Genomic DNA, 15828 nt, shown 5'->3' on the forward strand with positions numbered 1-15828 from the left:
TGGAATGCACTCTCTCCTCACTTCTACCTCTTTGAATCCCTAGCTTACTTTAGAGCATAGCTCGTGTGCCATCTCTTACCTATCAGGCCTTTCCCAATGCCCTCTTCCCCCCTCCCCACTTACTAAGTCAGTCCCACCCATTCCATTCCATATCATTTATATTCACTTATCCATGAAAATGTTTTTCCTCCAGTATGCACAATTCTCAAGGGTGATGGATTGCTTTATTTTTGTCTTTATTCCTAGGACCTGGAGTACTGGAGGGCTTAATTAATACTGGAATAATTGAGGAAATTGAGACCCAGGAAGGTTAAGTGGGAAGGGGCATTCTTTTTCAGGCTTGGGTAGATCTCTTCCGCCTCTGAAATTCTGTGACTTGCCCGGGCTCATGAGCGTCAGAGGCAGGTTTTGAACCCAGGCCTTCCTGGCTATGCCCCAGGCAGCAGCCCTTCTGTGTAGAACCCTAATTGTGATTGAAAAGTCATTACTTAAACCAGTCTTAGCTAATCTGGTCCCTGGGTGATGCAAAGCTGGCTTTGCCACTGAGCTTACCTGTGTGGGAGACCTTGGGCACATCGTTTCACTTTTCTGGGCCTTTGTTTGCTCATCATTAAAATGTGGGGGTTCTCTGTGGTTCCTTCCAGAGCTAGTTCTACAATCCTATGACTTGGGATCAAATCCTAGCTCTACTTTGTACTTTCTGAGTGTCCCTGGGCCAATCGATCAACCTCTCTGGTCCACAGTTTGCTCGATATAATAGCTAACATTTTTATAGTCCCTACTATGTGCCAGGCACTGTGCTAAGCATTTTATGGTTATTCTCCCATTTGATCCTTAAAACAACCTTCGGAGGTAGGTGCAATAATTATCCCCACTTAACAGCCAAGGAAACAGAGGCAGATGGCAGTTAAGTGATGTGCCCACAGCTAGTAAGTATCTGAGGCAGAATTTGAACTCAGGTCTTCCTGACTCCAGGCCCAGCACTCTGTGCACTGTACCACCATTGTAAAATGAGGTTAGACCACATGACTGATGAGCTCCCTTCCATCTGATGTTGTCTATGATCCTTAACTCACAATTAGCATAAGAATAAAAGAAAAAAAAGAGAAAAAACCAATTCCACACAACAATTTTATTATATATTTAGAAGGAATAGCAAGTTGTAACATAGCAGATTTGCAATTTCACATGCAACCTTCCTTTTTACTGTATTATGTTATGGAAATGCTTGTTTTAGTCCATAAATTAAAAATAAAATAAATAAATGTGAAAAACCCAATTAGCACAGTGTTAATTAAGTCTTTAATAAATGCTTTTGGTTCCATTGCTTCATCCTTTCATCCATCCTATCAAAAGGAAGGAGGATGCTAAGAGGTGGTTCGTTCTCAGCATGGACAGGGACAGCTGATGCGAAGTCTCCAAGATGAGAGATGGCCCATCGTGTGTGAGGATCTCCAAGCGTCTAACTGTAGACAGAAGTCAAAGCTTTGCCAGCTCCTAACCATGAGGTGCTCTCTCCCCAGGTCCGGCAACAGTGACCCCTACTGCATTGTCAAGGTGGACCATGAGGTGGTTGCCAGGTGAGCATGCTGGAAGCTGCCCAGCCAAGGCTCTGTAAGGGTGGGTTGGGGGGGCGGGGTGCTGCCCTGGCCAGGGCATCGGGCACACCTCTCTGTCTTGTGAGGTTGATTGACCTACACTTGTGGCCTCTCTGGGAAAATGGCAACTCACCCTGACATTCATCCATTCTCTTTTTGTTAAATGCCTTTTTATATAGATTGAAAAGCCTTGTGCTAAGTACTAGAACCTGGTGTGTTTAATGCCATTAGGCTTTAAAGAGTTACTTGGGGCAGAGGCCTAGGACTCCTGGGTTCTATTCCTAGCAAATCTTAGGGTCCAATGGTCTGGGTTGACACTGTAGTATTCCCACTTCCTACCTACCTCGTACTAGCTGTGTGACCTTGGGCAAGTCTCTTAACCCTGTTTGCCTCAGTTTCCTCGTCTATAAAAGGAGCTGGAGAAGGAAATGGCAAACCTCTCCAGTATCTCTACCAGGAAAACCCCAAATGAGATTGTGAAGAGTTAAACACGACTGAACAACAACAACTTTGTGGCCTTTACTGAGATCATTTTCCCCTCTGGGCCTCACTTTCCTCTGCTCTGAAATGAGAGAGTTATTCTAAGTAGTCTTTGGGTCCTTTCCAGATCTAGAGCCCATGACCCCACATGAGGCATAGGACCCCCATCTTGGTCCTTTGGGGAACTCCTGGCTGTAGCCTCAGTGGGAGCAGAGCATGGAGGGTTTGGCCCAATCTCCATCTCACCCGTCCCTGTGTTTCCATAACCTCCGAATCCCCCGGCCTCCTCCCAGTGCTGACTCACCAGCTGCTGGGGCTCCTGTCTGCCACCGCTCCCAAGGCTATCCTGTATCATCTTCTAATTCCCAGGCTGAGCTGGTTCCTTCCTACCCCACCCTCAGCTCTGGCCATGTGTGTGTGTGTGGGTGTGTGTGTGTGTTTGGGTGCTCTGGCTTGGGTGTCCAGCCCCTCTTTCTCACCCTCCAGGACAGCCACTGTCTGGAGAAACCTGAATCCGTTCTGGGGAGAAGAGTTCACCCTCCACCTGCCGCTGGACTTTCATCATTTGGCCTTCTATGTTCTGGATGAAGACACCATTGGGTGAGAGCCCCTTTGTGGTGGTCTGAGGCAGGGCCAAGGACTACTTGAGGAACCTGTCACTGTCCAGCAGCAAGCAGGCTTGGCAGGAGCCTGGGGATGATGACTCTTCTTCTTGGGCAATGCCTGTTTGGCTTTCAGAATAATAGATGGCAGAACGTTAAAGTAGGAAGGCCCTCAGAATATGACGTCAGAGCTAGGAAGGCCCTTAGAACAGGGAATGTCAGAGGTGGGAGGGCCCTTAGAACAGGGAATGTCAGAGCTGGGAGGGCCCTTAGAACAGGGAATGTCAGAGCTGGGAGGGCCCTTAGAACAGTGAATGTCACAGCTGGGGGGTGGCGCTTAGAACAGGGAATGTCAGGGCTGGGAGAGGCCCAAGAGAATATCTAGTTCTACTGCATAATTTCACAGAGGAGGAAGGAAGCTGAAGCCAGTAGAGAGGCAGGCATTTACCTAATATCACATAAGAAGCCAGTAGCATCTTGTCTTGTTCTGCCCATGGGGAGAGTTAGTACCTATTAGGAAGCTGAATCTGTTTCCTCATCTGTAAAGTGATGGGTTGGACTTTATGAGGTCTCTTCCAGTTCCATCTTCTATGATTCTCCTTTGGTGGGAAGGGCCAGCCATTCCAATGGGCCAAGAGATGGCAGAGTGATCCCTTGGGGTTCTAGATGGGCAGTGCCCATGGTAAAGTGCCCACAGCAAGTATGATTCTATCCTCCTCAAGGAGGGGCTCGGCACCCCCATTGTCCACTTGGCCTCACAGAAAGGGGTTTAGAATGAGTGGGTTTGTAGCCCGTTCTTCCCTGCTTCCCATCAGACTCTCATGACAGGTACCCTCACCATGTTCCTTGCAGACACGATGACATCATTGGCAAGATCTCCCTGAGCAAGGAGACTATTGCAGCAGCAAGCCCCCGAGGTGAGTCCCAGAGTCCTGATGGGAACTTGTCAGGGTCACAGATACGGGGAATGGAGCCCAAGGGCCCAGAGGGTTCTTAGAGCATAGAGTGTCAGAGCCAAGAAGGGTCTTAGAAAACTTGGGAGGGCCCTTAGAACATAGAACATCAGAGCTGAGAAGGGTCTTAGATTCTTGGGAGGGCCCTTAGAACATAGAACATCGGAACTGAGAAGGATCTTAGAACCTTGGGAGGGCCCTTAGAGCATAGAATGTCAGAGGCAAGAAGGGTCTTAGAACCTTAGGAAAGCCCTTAGAACATAGAATGTCAGAGCCAACACGGGTCTTAAAACACAGAATGTCAGGGCTAGCAGGAGCTAGAGAACATAGACTATCAGATCTTAGAGGGGTGTCAGAACAGAGAATGGTGGCACCTCTGGTTGGCACTTTGAGCTCCTTAGGTGCCATGTATCTTTATACATCAGCGTCCAACTGGGTGATAGTGTTCATTCTGACCTTTTCGGGTACCAGGGATTGATAGCTGGCTCAATCTGAGCCACGTGGACCCTGATGAGGAGGTGCAAGGGGAGATCCACCTGGATGTGAAGCTATGGACAGAAGCCCAGGGACCTCGACTCCGCTGCCATATCATTGAAGCTCGGTATGGTCCCTGATGTGGGGGGTAATGGGGGTGGGTGAAGCCTCCTTGTCTCTGGGGGATAAAGTGGATGTAGTGAGAAAGAGGGAGCGTGGGTGGGTGGATGGGCCTTAGCGTTGGAGGATTCCTGTTGAAATTCACCTTCTCCAGCTGCTTCTATTGAGGCACTCTGAAATTGGGAAAGGTTATGGGCAGTTGGAAGTGGGTGCTAATGAGTGGGCGATTGGTGCAGAGGAAGCAGCATGGCCTCGTGCCAGCCTTGGGGGGGCTTGCCAGTGCTGTCTTCCTCTGACTCATCTCCAGCCTGGCATCGTGAATCAGCTGTGGCCATCTTGGAAACAGCCGGCTAGACCAGCTGTCTCTTCCCCAACAATCTCCAACTCCGGCCATCCTGCTTTCCACCCTTCTTCCTTCCTCCCCTCCCTGCCTCCTTCTTGCCTTTTTTTCCTTTGGGAATTGGGACAGAGAAGCCAGCCCCTCCTCCCCTTGGGATCATTCCCTCCTACCCCCACCCTAGGAGTCTCTGTTCTGTCTGCAGTGTAATAGGGTGACCTGTACGTGACAGATTGTAGGATGGAGGAGGGGAAGCTGTTGGCTGCCGAGAGCCTATGTTGTGCCCCTCAAGGCTTGTGGGACCTTGGCAGGAGTGTCCTAGGCAGCTCTCCTGTGTCCTTATATGCCATCTGATTTACCATCCTGTGTTAGGAGAATCTTTTCATAGGATCATAAGAATCTAGAACTGGGGGAGGGCGACTTAGGACCTGGAATGTCAGAACTAAGAGGGACCTTAGAATATGGAATGGCAGAGCTGAGAGGGATCAGAACAGGGCATGTCAGAGCTGGGAGGGACTTTAGGATGTGGAAGATCAGAGACAGGAGGGACCTTAGGTATAACTTTCATTTTAAAGATGAAGAAATTGAGTCCCACTGATAGAAGTGATTTGCTCAAGCTGGCCACTGGAGAGCCAGGATTTGGACCCAAATCTTTTGATCTCACACCTCGTACTCCGTCCTACTCCCAATATTACCTCTCAAGGAGTCTGTAGTCTCCATTCTTCCCTTAGCCCAGTCAGGAGAACTAGGAATAGACCCAGGACATAGCCGGCCCTCTAGCAAGGCTGAGTCTGTTATGTTACTTCTAGAAAATGCCATGACCTGGCAGTGGCTCATCTAAGGTGAGTAGGAGAGTCACTGAGTCTTGGAAGCCCTAGGCTCTGGGAGGCCATCCTGGTGTGGACCAGTCCCTTCCCCTCTGTTCTGTGTCCTCCAGCTACATGTGCCAAGGGACATAAGGGGAGAGAGTGTGGATGACTCAGCGCACCCCATCTCTATTCCTGGAGATACACCTGCCAGGGCACCTTCAGCTGCAGTGGGTGCAGAGAATACGTGTTAATGAAGGATGCCACCTCCTTCCCATATTTCCTCATGCACACTTAGTCACATCCCCACCCATTTTCGCTCCCACAAGAACTCACTCAACCCCACCGCCTTCTACTTTCAGCTAGGTGTCACAGCCAGTAGAGTACTGGACTTGGAGTCGGAAAGATCCGAGTTCGAATCCAAGCCATACTGCGGCTGCTATCTGTAAGATTCTAGGCAAGTCACTTCATTGCTCTGCCTCAGTGTCCTTTTCTGTAAAATGGGCCTAATAATAACGCCTACTTCACAGAGTTGCTTTGAGACGCAAATGAGACAGCCCAGGTATGGTGCTTTATAAACCTCAGCGGGCTATTGTCATTATATTTATTATTACAGCTTCAGGTTTGCTGATGTTGGGCAAATCCTCTCTGAGCCTGGCTTTTCTTGCTATAAGACGAAAGGAGTTAGACTGAATAACTTCTAATGGCCCATCCATCTTTCACGTTCTGCCCGGCAGAATTTCCTCATGTTCCTTAGGAATACTATTCATCGAGTTCCTGGCTTAGCCCTTGACTTTCTGTGGGAGCTCAGGGTCAAAGCTCTTCCTTCCCTTCATCCTCCCCTCCTTATGCAAAGTATGTGTTGGGGGGGAGAGGACTTGACCTAGCACTGAATGTGGCTTTGAAATCATTTGAACATAAGGCACAAGGTTGATTGATCTCATATGAAAGGACCTTGAGAATGGAGAAGGGAGATGAATGTGGAGTTGGATGCTGAGAATATAGACTATCAGGGCTGAGAGGGGCCTTAGAACAGGGAAGGTCAAAGCTGGGAGGGACCTCAGAATGGAGAATGTCAGAGGTGGAAGGCACCTTAGAACAGGGGATGTCAGAGCTGGAAGGGGCCTTAGAACAGGGGATGTCAGAGCTGGGAGGGCCCTTAAAACAGAGAATGTTACGATGTTTGGGGGAAATCTAGGCAGAAGAGATCATGCTCCTGAGATGTCTACTCCCAGTTAGGGAGTGAATTGGAGAAGGGATTCCAAGCCTTGTATCCTCTGCCCTTGCTGCCCCCCACCCCCAAACTGTGGCTGTGTGGGATCCTAGCACTCAGAGAAAGGACCATTGTATCTTAGCAACCGGACTCAGCTCCTAGGAAACCAAGGAGGGGTCCAATGGATCAGACAGAGGGATGGGAGAGGAGGGCCTGGGGTGCTAGTGGTGATGGCAGGGAGTAGGAAGAAGCTATCCTGGGGTCTCTAAGCAAGTGTGACCTCCCCACACCCATTTTGCCTTGAATGGGGGAGGAGACGACAGAGTTGGCCTTAGGAGAGACAAAATAAAGCCTGGGCTTGAATCCTACTCTGACACTTAGTACCTGTGTGATTTGGGTCCAGTTATTTCCATCCTGTGGGCCTCTTCTCTATTTCCCTATTTGCATAATGAGGGGTTTCAACTAGATGATTTCAAATCTCCCTTCCAAGTCCCCAATCTTATGATTCTTTCTTTTAGTGGACAGTTCCCCAGACTCCACTGTCTTATTTCTCTTTTCCTTTTCCCCTCTTTGCTTTCTGTGTTGCTCTCCTTTGGGGAGTGGGTGAGTGGGGAAGAGCATCCCAAGGAGAGATGGTGTGTCCCCAAATGACAGAAATGCACCCTATAAGCCACCCAAGGAGAGATGGTCAGGGACCCTGTAGGATCCTAAGGGACCATGCCAGAGTATCTGTCTGGCTCTTGGGAGCAGGAAGGCAGGATTGATATCAGATTGTTTGGGGGTTGTCACGGCAACAAGGAATTTGGAATCCAGCAGAGAGGGAAGATGGGGGTAGATTAGAGAGTGGGCATGGCTTCTCCAGGAGCCATTGCCTAGCACTGTATTGGACACATAGCATGTTCTCGGTAGATGTTCCATGAATTAGTAAGTGGGATCTGCTGCCTGCAGTCGGCTTCTTCCCACAAAGACTAGCTCTTCTGCTGGCACTGACAAGGTAGCATTGCTCACCTGGAGTAAGGTACCCCCTTCAACTCTTTGCCATCCTTGTTATACCCTCTGATCCTGCTTTTTTGCCTTAGCCATCTTGTGCACCTCGGAGTTTCCAGAGCATATAATTTCTCTGAGTCTCAATTTCCTTGACTATAAGATAAAAGGAGTTAGCCTGAATTACTCCTAAGGTCTAAATAGGGTGATAGATCTAGAGCTGGAAAAAAAATCAGGGCTTATCTACTACAGCTCCCACATTTTGTAGGTAAGGAAACAGGCTCAGAGAGGTGTGAAGTGACTTATCCAAGGTCGTCCAAGTAAGGGGCAGAGGCAGTAAGTATGACCCGAAACCAGGTCCACTGACTCTATATCTAACCCTCTTAACACTATTCTCGATGCTAACCGTCATCCGTTAGAATCTTCGAGTCAGGAGCCAGTGTGGTGTGGTAGAAAGAATGCTGCATTTGGATTTAGGAGACTGTGTTTGAATTCCAACACTGCCATTTGCTAACTGTATGATCATGGGCAAGTTGCTTTGCTTTTCTGTGCCTCAGTTCGCTCATCTGAAAGCCGGGATAATAATCCTTAAAGTATTCATCTTATACATTGGGCATGGCAAATGTGCTTTGTAAACCTTCAAGCACTGTAGACATATGGTGTTATTCCCTTCCTTTTCTGTCTTCAGAGACCTGGCTCCCAGAGACCTCTCCGGCACCTCGGACCCCTTTGCTCGCATATTCTGGGGCAGCCAGAGCCTTGATACGGTGGTGAGATGGGTCCTGATGGAGCTCTGGGAGGGTGACAGGGGATATATTGGTCCTGGGGCTGAGCTGGGGAGAAATGATGCCTATACTGAGTCTGGGGCTGCTGATGATGGGGAACCTGAGTCAGGAACAGTAGAGTTGGACAATCTCTTAGGTTTGGTGCTCTGGAGTCATCCTGGGGGATGGATCTGAATGTTCAAGGGGGTAGGGAGAGCCTTTGCAGAAAAAATAGCTGCCTGGGATATAAGCTGAGATGCTACTTCTCATTCCCATCCACTCACTCCCTTCTTCTCTTTCTGTTTCCTATTATTGGCAGCTAGGTCGTATAGTGGTTAGAGCACTGGCCTTGGAGTCAGAAAATCCTGAATTCAAATCCTACTTTGGACACTTACTAGCTATGTGACTCCAGGCAAATAATTTCCTCTCTATTAGTCTCAGTTTCTGTCAAATGGGAATGATGATAACACCTGTGTCACAGAGTTGTTATGTTGTTATGAAGATCAAGTGAGATCACATACGGAGAATGCTTTGAAAACCTTAAAGCATTATATAGATGATGGTGATGATGATGGTGATGGTGATGATGGTGATGGTGATGATGATGATGGTGATGATGATGGTGATGGTGATGAGGATGATGGTGATAGTGATGATGAAGGTGATGATGATGGTGATGGTGATGATGATGATGGTGATGGTGATGATGAAGGTGATGATGATGGTGGTGATGATGATGATGGTGACGATGGTGATGGTGATGATGATGGTGATGGTGATGATGGTGATGGTGATGGTGATGATGATGGTGGTGATGATGGTGGTGATGATGATGATGGTGATGGTGATGATGAAGGTGATGATGATGGTGATGATGGTGGTGAGGATGATGATGATGATGATGATGGTAATGATGATGATGATGGTGTTGGTGATGATGATGGTGATGATGATGATGGTGATGATGGTGATGGTGATGATGATGATGGTGATGATGATGGTGATGGTGATGAGGATGATGGTGATAGTGATGATGAAGGTGATGATGATGGTGATGGTGATGATGATGATGGTGATGGTGATGATGAAGGTGATGATGATGGTGGTGATGATGATGATGGTGACGATGGTGATGGTGATGATGATGGTGATGGTGATGATGGTGATGGTGATGGTGATGATGATGGTGGTGATGATGGTGGTGATGATGATGATGGTGATGGTGATGATGAAGGTGATGATGATGGTGATGATGGTGGTGAGGATGATGATGATGATGATGATGGTAATGATGATGATGATGGTGTTGGTGATGATGATGGTGATGATGATGATGATGATGGTGATGCCCTGGGGATCCAACCTTGTTGGTATACAGAAGCACCCCTCTTTCAGACACAGTGCTGCCTATGTGTGGGGAGGTGTGCCTGGAACAGTCTTGAGCTCAGAATGGGGGTAATGCTAGGATCTGGGCTGTTATCTGTTTTTGGGAGGGAATGGAAGGGAACCCAGGTAAGCAGCCCCCAGGTGGGTAGGGCGGGCTCCCCCCGCCTCAGCTGGCTTTGATGTGCTTCTCATAGACCATCAAGAAGACGAGGTTCCCCCACTGGGATGAGGTGCTAGAGCTTCATGGTGAGGAGGGCCCACTCCGAGTGGAAGTGTGGGACTGGGACATGGTGGGCAAGAATGATTTCCTGGGAATGGTGAGTCAACCACTGGAATAAAAAACTTGGCTGTACACCCCACCACCTCCCCCCAAGCCCAGGAGATGGAGCCATGGGACAGGAGGGCTTACAGGCAGAGGATGAGAAGAGTGGGGCTGGGGGCCTGGAGGGAGAGTAGGGTGAGTACCATTTGTAATTACATCGGGGGTAAGAGGGTAGAGACGGAGGAAACAGGATTTGAATGTCAAGTCTTATAGACCTTGATTAGGAGGTTGTAGAAGATGACATGGGAGGGGGCAGTAGATTGAATGCTAAATTCCACTCTGGCGCTTTTTGATAGCTCTGTGGCCGTAGGGAAGCCACTTGTCTCTTTCAGCCTAGACATTCCTCTGAAACTCTAGGCAGGTTGGTTGAGGTCATGGGTCATAGGACCACCAATCTGGAGCTAAAAGCGATCTTAGAAGCCATCCAGTCTGAAACTATCCCCTTCATCACTTCTTTTAGCACAGTAGGAGATAACACAGGTATAGTGCTTTGCAAATCTTGAAGTGCTGTATATTATTAGATATTATCAATTATTTTAATAATTTAATTATACATTATTATTTTACCATTATATACCATCATTTGTTCAGTCATTCCCCAATCGATGGGCACCCCCTTAGTTTCCAGTTCACTGCCACAAAAAAGAGCAGCTACAAATATTTTGTTCATATGTAAGCTGCATTCCTTCCCACCCCCATTTCATAGATGAAGAAACAGATCCAGGCAGGCAGACACAAGGTTATTTGCCCAAGGTAATGCAGGCAATAAGGATTAGGTAGGATTTGAACCCAGATCCTCTGACTACAGGTCCTATGCTTGTTTTACTGTATCATGACATTCTGTGTCCTAAGCACCACTCTGGCTCTCAGCCTGCTTTAAATGGCATACAGAAGAGTTGGTATTTAATCCCAGGTGGAGTTTCCTCCTGATGTCCTGCTCCAATGTCCCCCCAGTGGCTGGTTCCGTCTGCTACCCTTTGCTAGTGCTGAAGAGGATGCTGGGTAAGTTAAGGCTTGAGAAAGAGGGACCCTTGAGCTGGATAGGATGGGATATCCAAAGATACAATATTTTGGAACCCTTATTATGGAAGGACATGGAATTCCCATCTCCCCATACATTAAGAACCCCTACTCCCTCATACATTAAGAACCATGCAAGGCTCTCCCTGTAGATCCTCATTTAAGGCCTTTGGAACTGCTTTCCTGGCCTTCCCTCTCATCCAGGGACTAGACAAGTAATTTAGGCTCCTTCATTAGCATGGGACTCAACCCTATGACTTGGGTCTTGTCAAAAAGTTCAATGGTTGGTGTCTCATCCTTTGGCCAAGAGTGGTGGTGGTGGGAGTCACTGAATTCTGGGTTGGAGGAAGACTTGGGCCTGTTATTGAGATTGTGCCAGCTAGGAGAATGGGCATGGGCATGTCTGGTGTGTGTGTGTGTGTGTGTGTGTGTGTGTGTGTGTGTGTGTGCATGCATGGTAGAAAAGCTCAAAGGTGTAGTAGCTGAAGCATTTGGACTTGGACTTGCATTCATGCTATGTGACCCTGGGTAAGCCACTTCCCTTCTATGAGACTCAGTTTCTCCTTCTGTAAAATGAGGAGGTTTTACTAGATGGTGTCTGAGGATTCATCTAAGCCTAAATCTGTGATTTTATGATTCTTTGGTACTTGGGGGAGAGATTTTAGGCTGTGGGTAATGAGGATACCCAGAAAAGCTGTGGCTGAGATATATCTATGCCTTTCCCTTCCTTCCACTTCAAGCATGTGTCCCAGTGTGGAGACATCCTCTTGCTGGTGGATGTATGTGCTCACACCAGCTTACATGTTCTGATGCTTCCTTCCAGGGGTAAGCTGGGAGCCCTACGGCTCAAGGTACGCCTGGCTGAGGAACGCATCTTGCCTTCTGTGTATTACCAACCCCTGATTGACTTGCTGGTGGAATCTGTTCTGTCCCCAGCCCAGGTAGGTTCCTCTCTCAGGGGCAGGTATTGGTTTCTCCTTTGGGAGTTATGCAAATTACCACTGAAGCATTGCCTAGGCTATCTGGGATAATGGATAGAGATCTGGTCTTGGAGTCTGGAAGACCTGAGTTCTAATCTCATTTCTGATGTGTACTAGTTATGGGCAAGTAATAAAACTTTTTAGAGCCTCAGTTTCCATATTTACAAAATGGAGATAGTAAGACCTGTAGTAGCTGTCTTGAAAGGCAATCTTTCAAGTGAGGAAAGACTTCTAATCTGATACGTGCTCATTGTAACTCCAGCAAGTCATTTGACTTGTCAGTACCCTAGGCAGCTCTGTAAGACTAGCACTGGTGGAGCGAATTTCCTCACCTGGGAGTTCTCTAAACCAGTGAAATCAACCCATAAAGTACAAACCTCACAAACTTATTGAGGTACCAAGGAGATATTGCATTTTAAACCTTAGTGCTGTATCAATGTCAGTGATGATGGTGATGATAGATAAGCTGTTTCCTTTTTCATCTCATCCCCTTTCCCCGCTTCAGTGCCTAGCCACTTTGGCTATCTGGGGAGGCCACATTCCCATCCCACAGAAGATGTGTGATTGGGCTCTTCTCAGGGTACCCTAGGAGGTTGGGGATTCAAGGAGAACCTGTGGAATTACTCCTTCCTTCCTGTTGGTATGTGTCCTAGGATGACACTGTGACCCCTCTGGCCATGCTGGATGAAGTGAGCTCTGGGGAGAGCCGGCAGGATATTGCAACCCAACTGGTGAAAATATTCTTGGGTCGGGGTCTGGCTGTGCCCCTCCTGGACTACCTCAATCTTCGGGAAGTGTCCCGGACCAGTGAGTGACCCCTCCAGCCTATTTCCCACACAGGACTTCTCTTCACTTCCCAGAGAGAGCCAATCTGCATTGAAAAGCTAGCTCTTAGATGACAGTTCCTCCCTTCCTAAAAGCCTCCAAGGGAGCAATTGCCTGCCTACCCAACCCTTAGAGGTAGCCCTGGTGTAATGGGAGGGACAATGGGCTTGGAGTCAGAGGACCTGAGTTTGCTGTTCAAAGTACAAAGGGTACTCTGCTGTGTACTCATGGTGTGGGCCTTCAGTAAGTAAGTTCCCTGGGCCACAATAATCTCACAGGTGAGATGAAAGTGTTGGACTGGATGATCCATGGGATTCTATTCCAGCTTAGACCTTCTGTGATTCTGTTAGGAATCTAACAGATCATAGTTTCTATCTGTCTGTCTATATATCCACCCATCTACCCATCTACCCAACTATCTATCTATCTATCTATCTATCTATCTATCTGTCTGTCTGTCTGTCTGTCTGTCTGTCTGTCTGTCTATCTATCTATCTATTTATATATCTATCTGTCCATCCATCCATCCATTCATCTGTCCATCCATCCATCTATCTATCTATCTATCCATCTATCTATCTATCTCTTTATATATCTACCTATCCATCCATCCATCCATCCATCCATCCATCCATCCATCCATCCATTCACCCACCCACCCATCCATCCATCTATCTATCTATCTATCTATCTATCTATCTATCTATCTATCTATCTATCTATCTATCTATCCCATACCAAGGAAAAGAAGAGGCTTCCAAAAGAGAGGGATCCCATTCAGGGGGATGTGATGAGATGAGGATGATGATGGAGGACTGAGATTTTTTCTTGTTTCTGTTGAGTCTACCAAGAAGATTAGTTTTTGGATAAGAAAGGGATGGAACAAAAATGACTAATTATTTGGCCAGTCAATAAGCATTTATTATATGGCTGCTATGTGCCAGGCATTGTACTAAGCACTGGCAATACAAAGAAAGGCAAAAGACAGTCCCTGCCCTCAAGGAGCTCACAGTCTAATGGGAAAGACAATATGCAAACAACTCTGTACAAACAAGATACAGACAGGATAAATTACTGATTTAATACCCAGAATAAATAAGTAGGAAGGTAGTAAAAGATTCCCTTGATCTAATTCCACAGATATTTTAAAAAATGCCTATTAGATTCTAGATATCATGTCATAGAAGCCATAGAGCTGGCAGAGCTGAGTTCAAGTCCCATCTCTGGGGTGTGTGTGTGTGTGTATGTGTATACATATATGGAGGGGCGTGTTGTGTAATTCTGGGCAAGTAACCGCTCCCCCCCATTCCTTCAGTGCTCTTCCAGGTGGCTCTTTGTGATTACATATTGCAGAGAAGGTGTTGACCTGTTATTGGTAGATGGAATTCTCTCCTTTGGGAGTTCCTTGTATCAAGGAGATCACAGGCCCAGTTAAAAAACAAAGGATGCTTTGCACTGGAGATGCAGAGACAAAGGTGAAGCACTCCCTGACCCAAAGAAACTTACATTCTAGGGAGGGGTACAACATAGGCTCATAGATTTAGAATGAGAAAAGAGGCCATTGAGTCCAACCCTCTCATTTTACAGTTGAGGAAACTGAGGCAAATAGAGGTTAAGTGACTTGCCCAGGGTCACACAGCAAATATGTGTCTGAGGTCAAATTTGAACTCAGGTGCAGTGCTCCACTCATTGTTCCATTTGAACACAGAAGTAAATTCAAGGCAAAGGAGGGAATACTAACACCTGGGATGAGAGGGTTCAGCAAAATCTTCAAACAAGTGACACTTGAGCTGAACCTAGAAGAAAGGAAGGTAGGGATCCCCGGAGGCAGAAATGAGGAGGGAGAGCATTTCAGGTGTGAATGCAAAGGCATGGATTCAAGAGGTGGAATGTAGAGGTCAAAGAATGCCTGGTAGGCCACTTTGGCTGCAATGTAGAGTCTATGAAGGAGAAGTAATATGAAATAAGGTTGGAAATGTACAGGGGAGCCAGATTTTTGAAGGCTTTAAGTGCCAAGTTGAAACATTTGTGCTTTATCTGAGTGGTAGTAGGGAGCCATTGAAGTCTTCTGAGCCGAGGAAGTGACATGGCCATATTTGTGTTTTAGGGATATTAATTTTGGGAATTGTGAGAAGAATGGATTGGAAAGGCAAGATACTGAAAGCAGGGAAACAAATTAGAAGCTCTTTCTTTAGTCCAGGAAAGAAGTGAGAAGTGTCTAAATTAGGTAGTGCTCTCATGAGGATTGAGAAGGGGGCAGATCTGAGAAATGTGGAAATAAAATCAAGACTTGGCAGATGCTTGGATATAAGGGGTGAAAAAGAGTCAAGAGAAAGATCATGGATGACCCTGAGGATGTAGATCTGCTGTCTCCAAAGAAGATGGTGTTATCTTAACAAAAATATAGAAGTTTGGAGTAGGGTTTGGAGTACAGAGTTGGCTGGGGGAAAGAGAAAGGGAAGGGGATGAATTGTTTGGGACATGTTGAGTGTGAGATGCATATGGGACAGCTATGGGGAGCTGTCCAGCAGTCAGTTTGAACTGTGTTCAGCAGATTCTGACTGCATATATAGGGTATGCCAAAGTTTCAGTGCAGTTTTAAGCCTTAACAGTCGCCAGTCAATAAATAGCCAATAACCATTTATTAAGCTCCTACTCTGCCAGGCATCATGCTAAGTTTGATAGATTAAAAATATACTAAGACTTTCGGGACATCGAATATAGCTTTGGGAGTCATCTGTGTAGAGCTGCTAACTGAACCTGAGGGGGGCTGACGAGATCACCAAGCAAGGAAGTATATAAAGATGAGAGGGAATAGGACAGAGCATTGAGGGATACCCATAAGGAAGGGAGGAAAGAAGTATGTATCTTATTTTAAATTAAGTTTTTATTAATATCTTCTGTTTCTTTTTTTTTTTTTTGGTGAGGCAATTGGGGTTAAGTGACTTGCCCAAGGTTACATAG

The 15828-nt window shown here is 46.9% G+C and overlaps 1 protein-coding gene across 1 annotated transcript in view; it reads left to right on the top strand.

The window, feature by feature from the left end:
- The window catches only part of RASAL1 (RAS protein activator like 1), a 28516-nt gene that overhangs the window by 5932 nt on the left and 6756 nt on the right, over positions 1–15828 (top strand). Inside the window, exons 2-10 of the mRNA XM_036763271.1 lie at positions 1524–1580; positions 2565–2678; positions 3533–3597; positions 4105–4234; positions 8256–8337; positions 9912–10034; positions 10953–11041; positions 11883–12000; positions 12693–12846. Coding sequence (XP_036619166.1) covers positions 1524–1580; positions 2565–2678; positions 3533–3597; positions 4105–4234; positions 8256–8337; positions 9912–10034; positions 10953–11041; positions 11883–12000; positions 12693–12846 — 932 coding nt within the window. The remainder of the gene's footprint in view (positions 1–1523; positions 1581–2564; positions 2679–3532; positions 3598–4104; positions 4235–8255; positions 8338–9911; positions 10035–10952; positions 11042–11882; positions 12001–12692; positions 12847–15828) is intronic.

The sequence above is a fragment of the Trichosurus vulpecula genome, chromosome 1 (assembly GCF_011100635.1).
Source record: "Trichosurus vulpecula isolate mTriVul1 chromosome 1, mTriVul1.pri, whole genome shotgun sequence".
NCBI classification, from domain to species: domain Eukaryota; kingdom Metazoa; phylum Chordata; class Mammalia; order Diprotodontia; family Phalangeridae; genus Trichosurus; species Trichosurus vulpecula.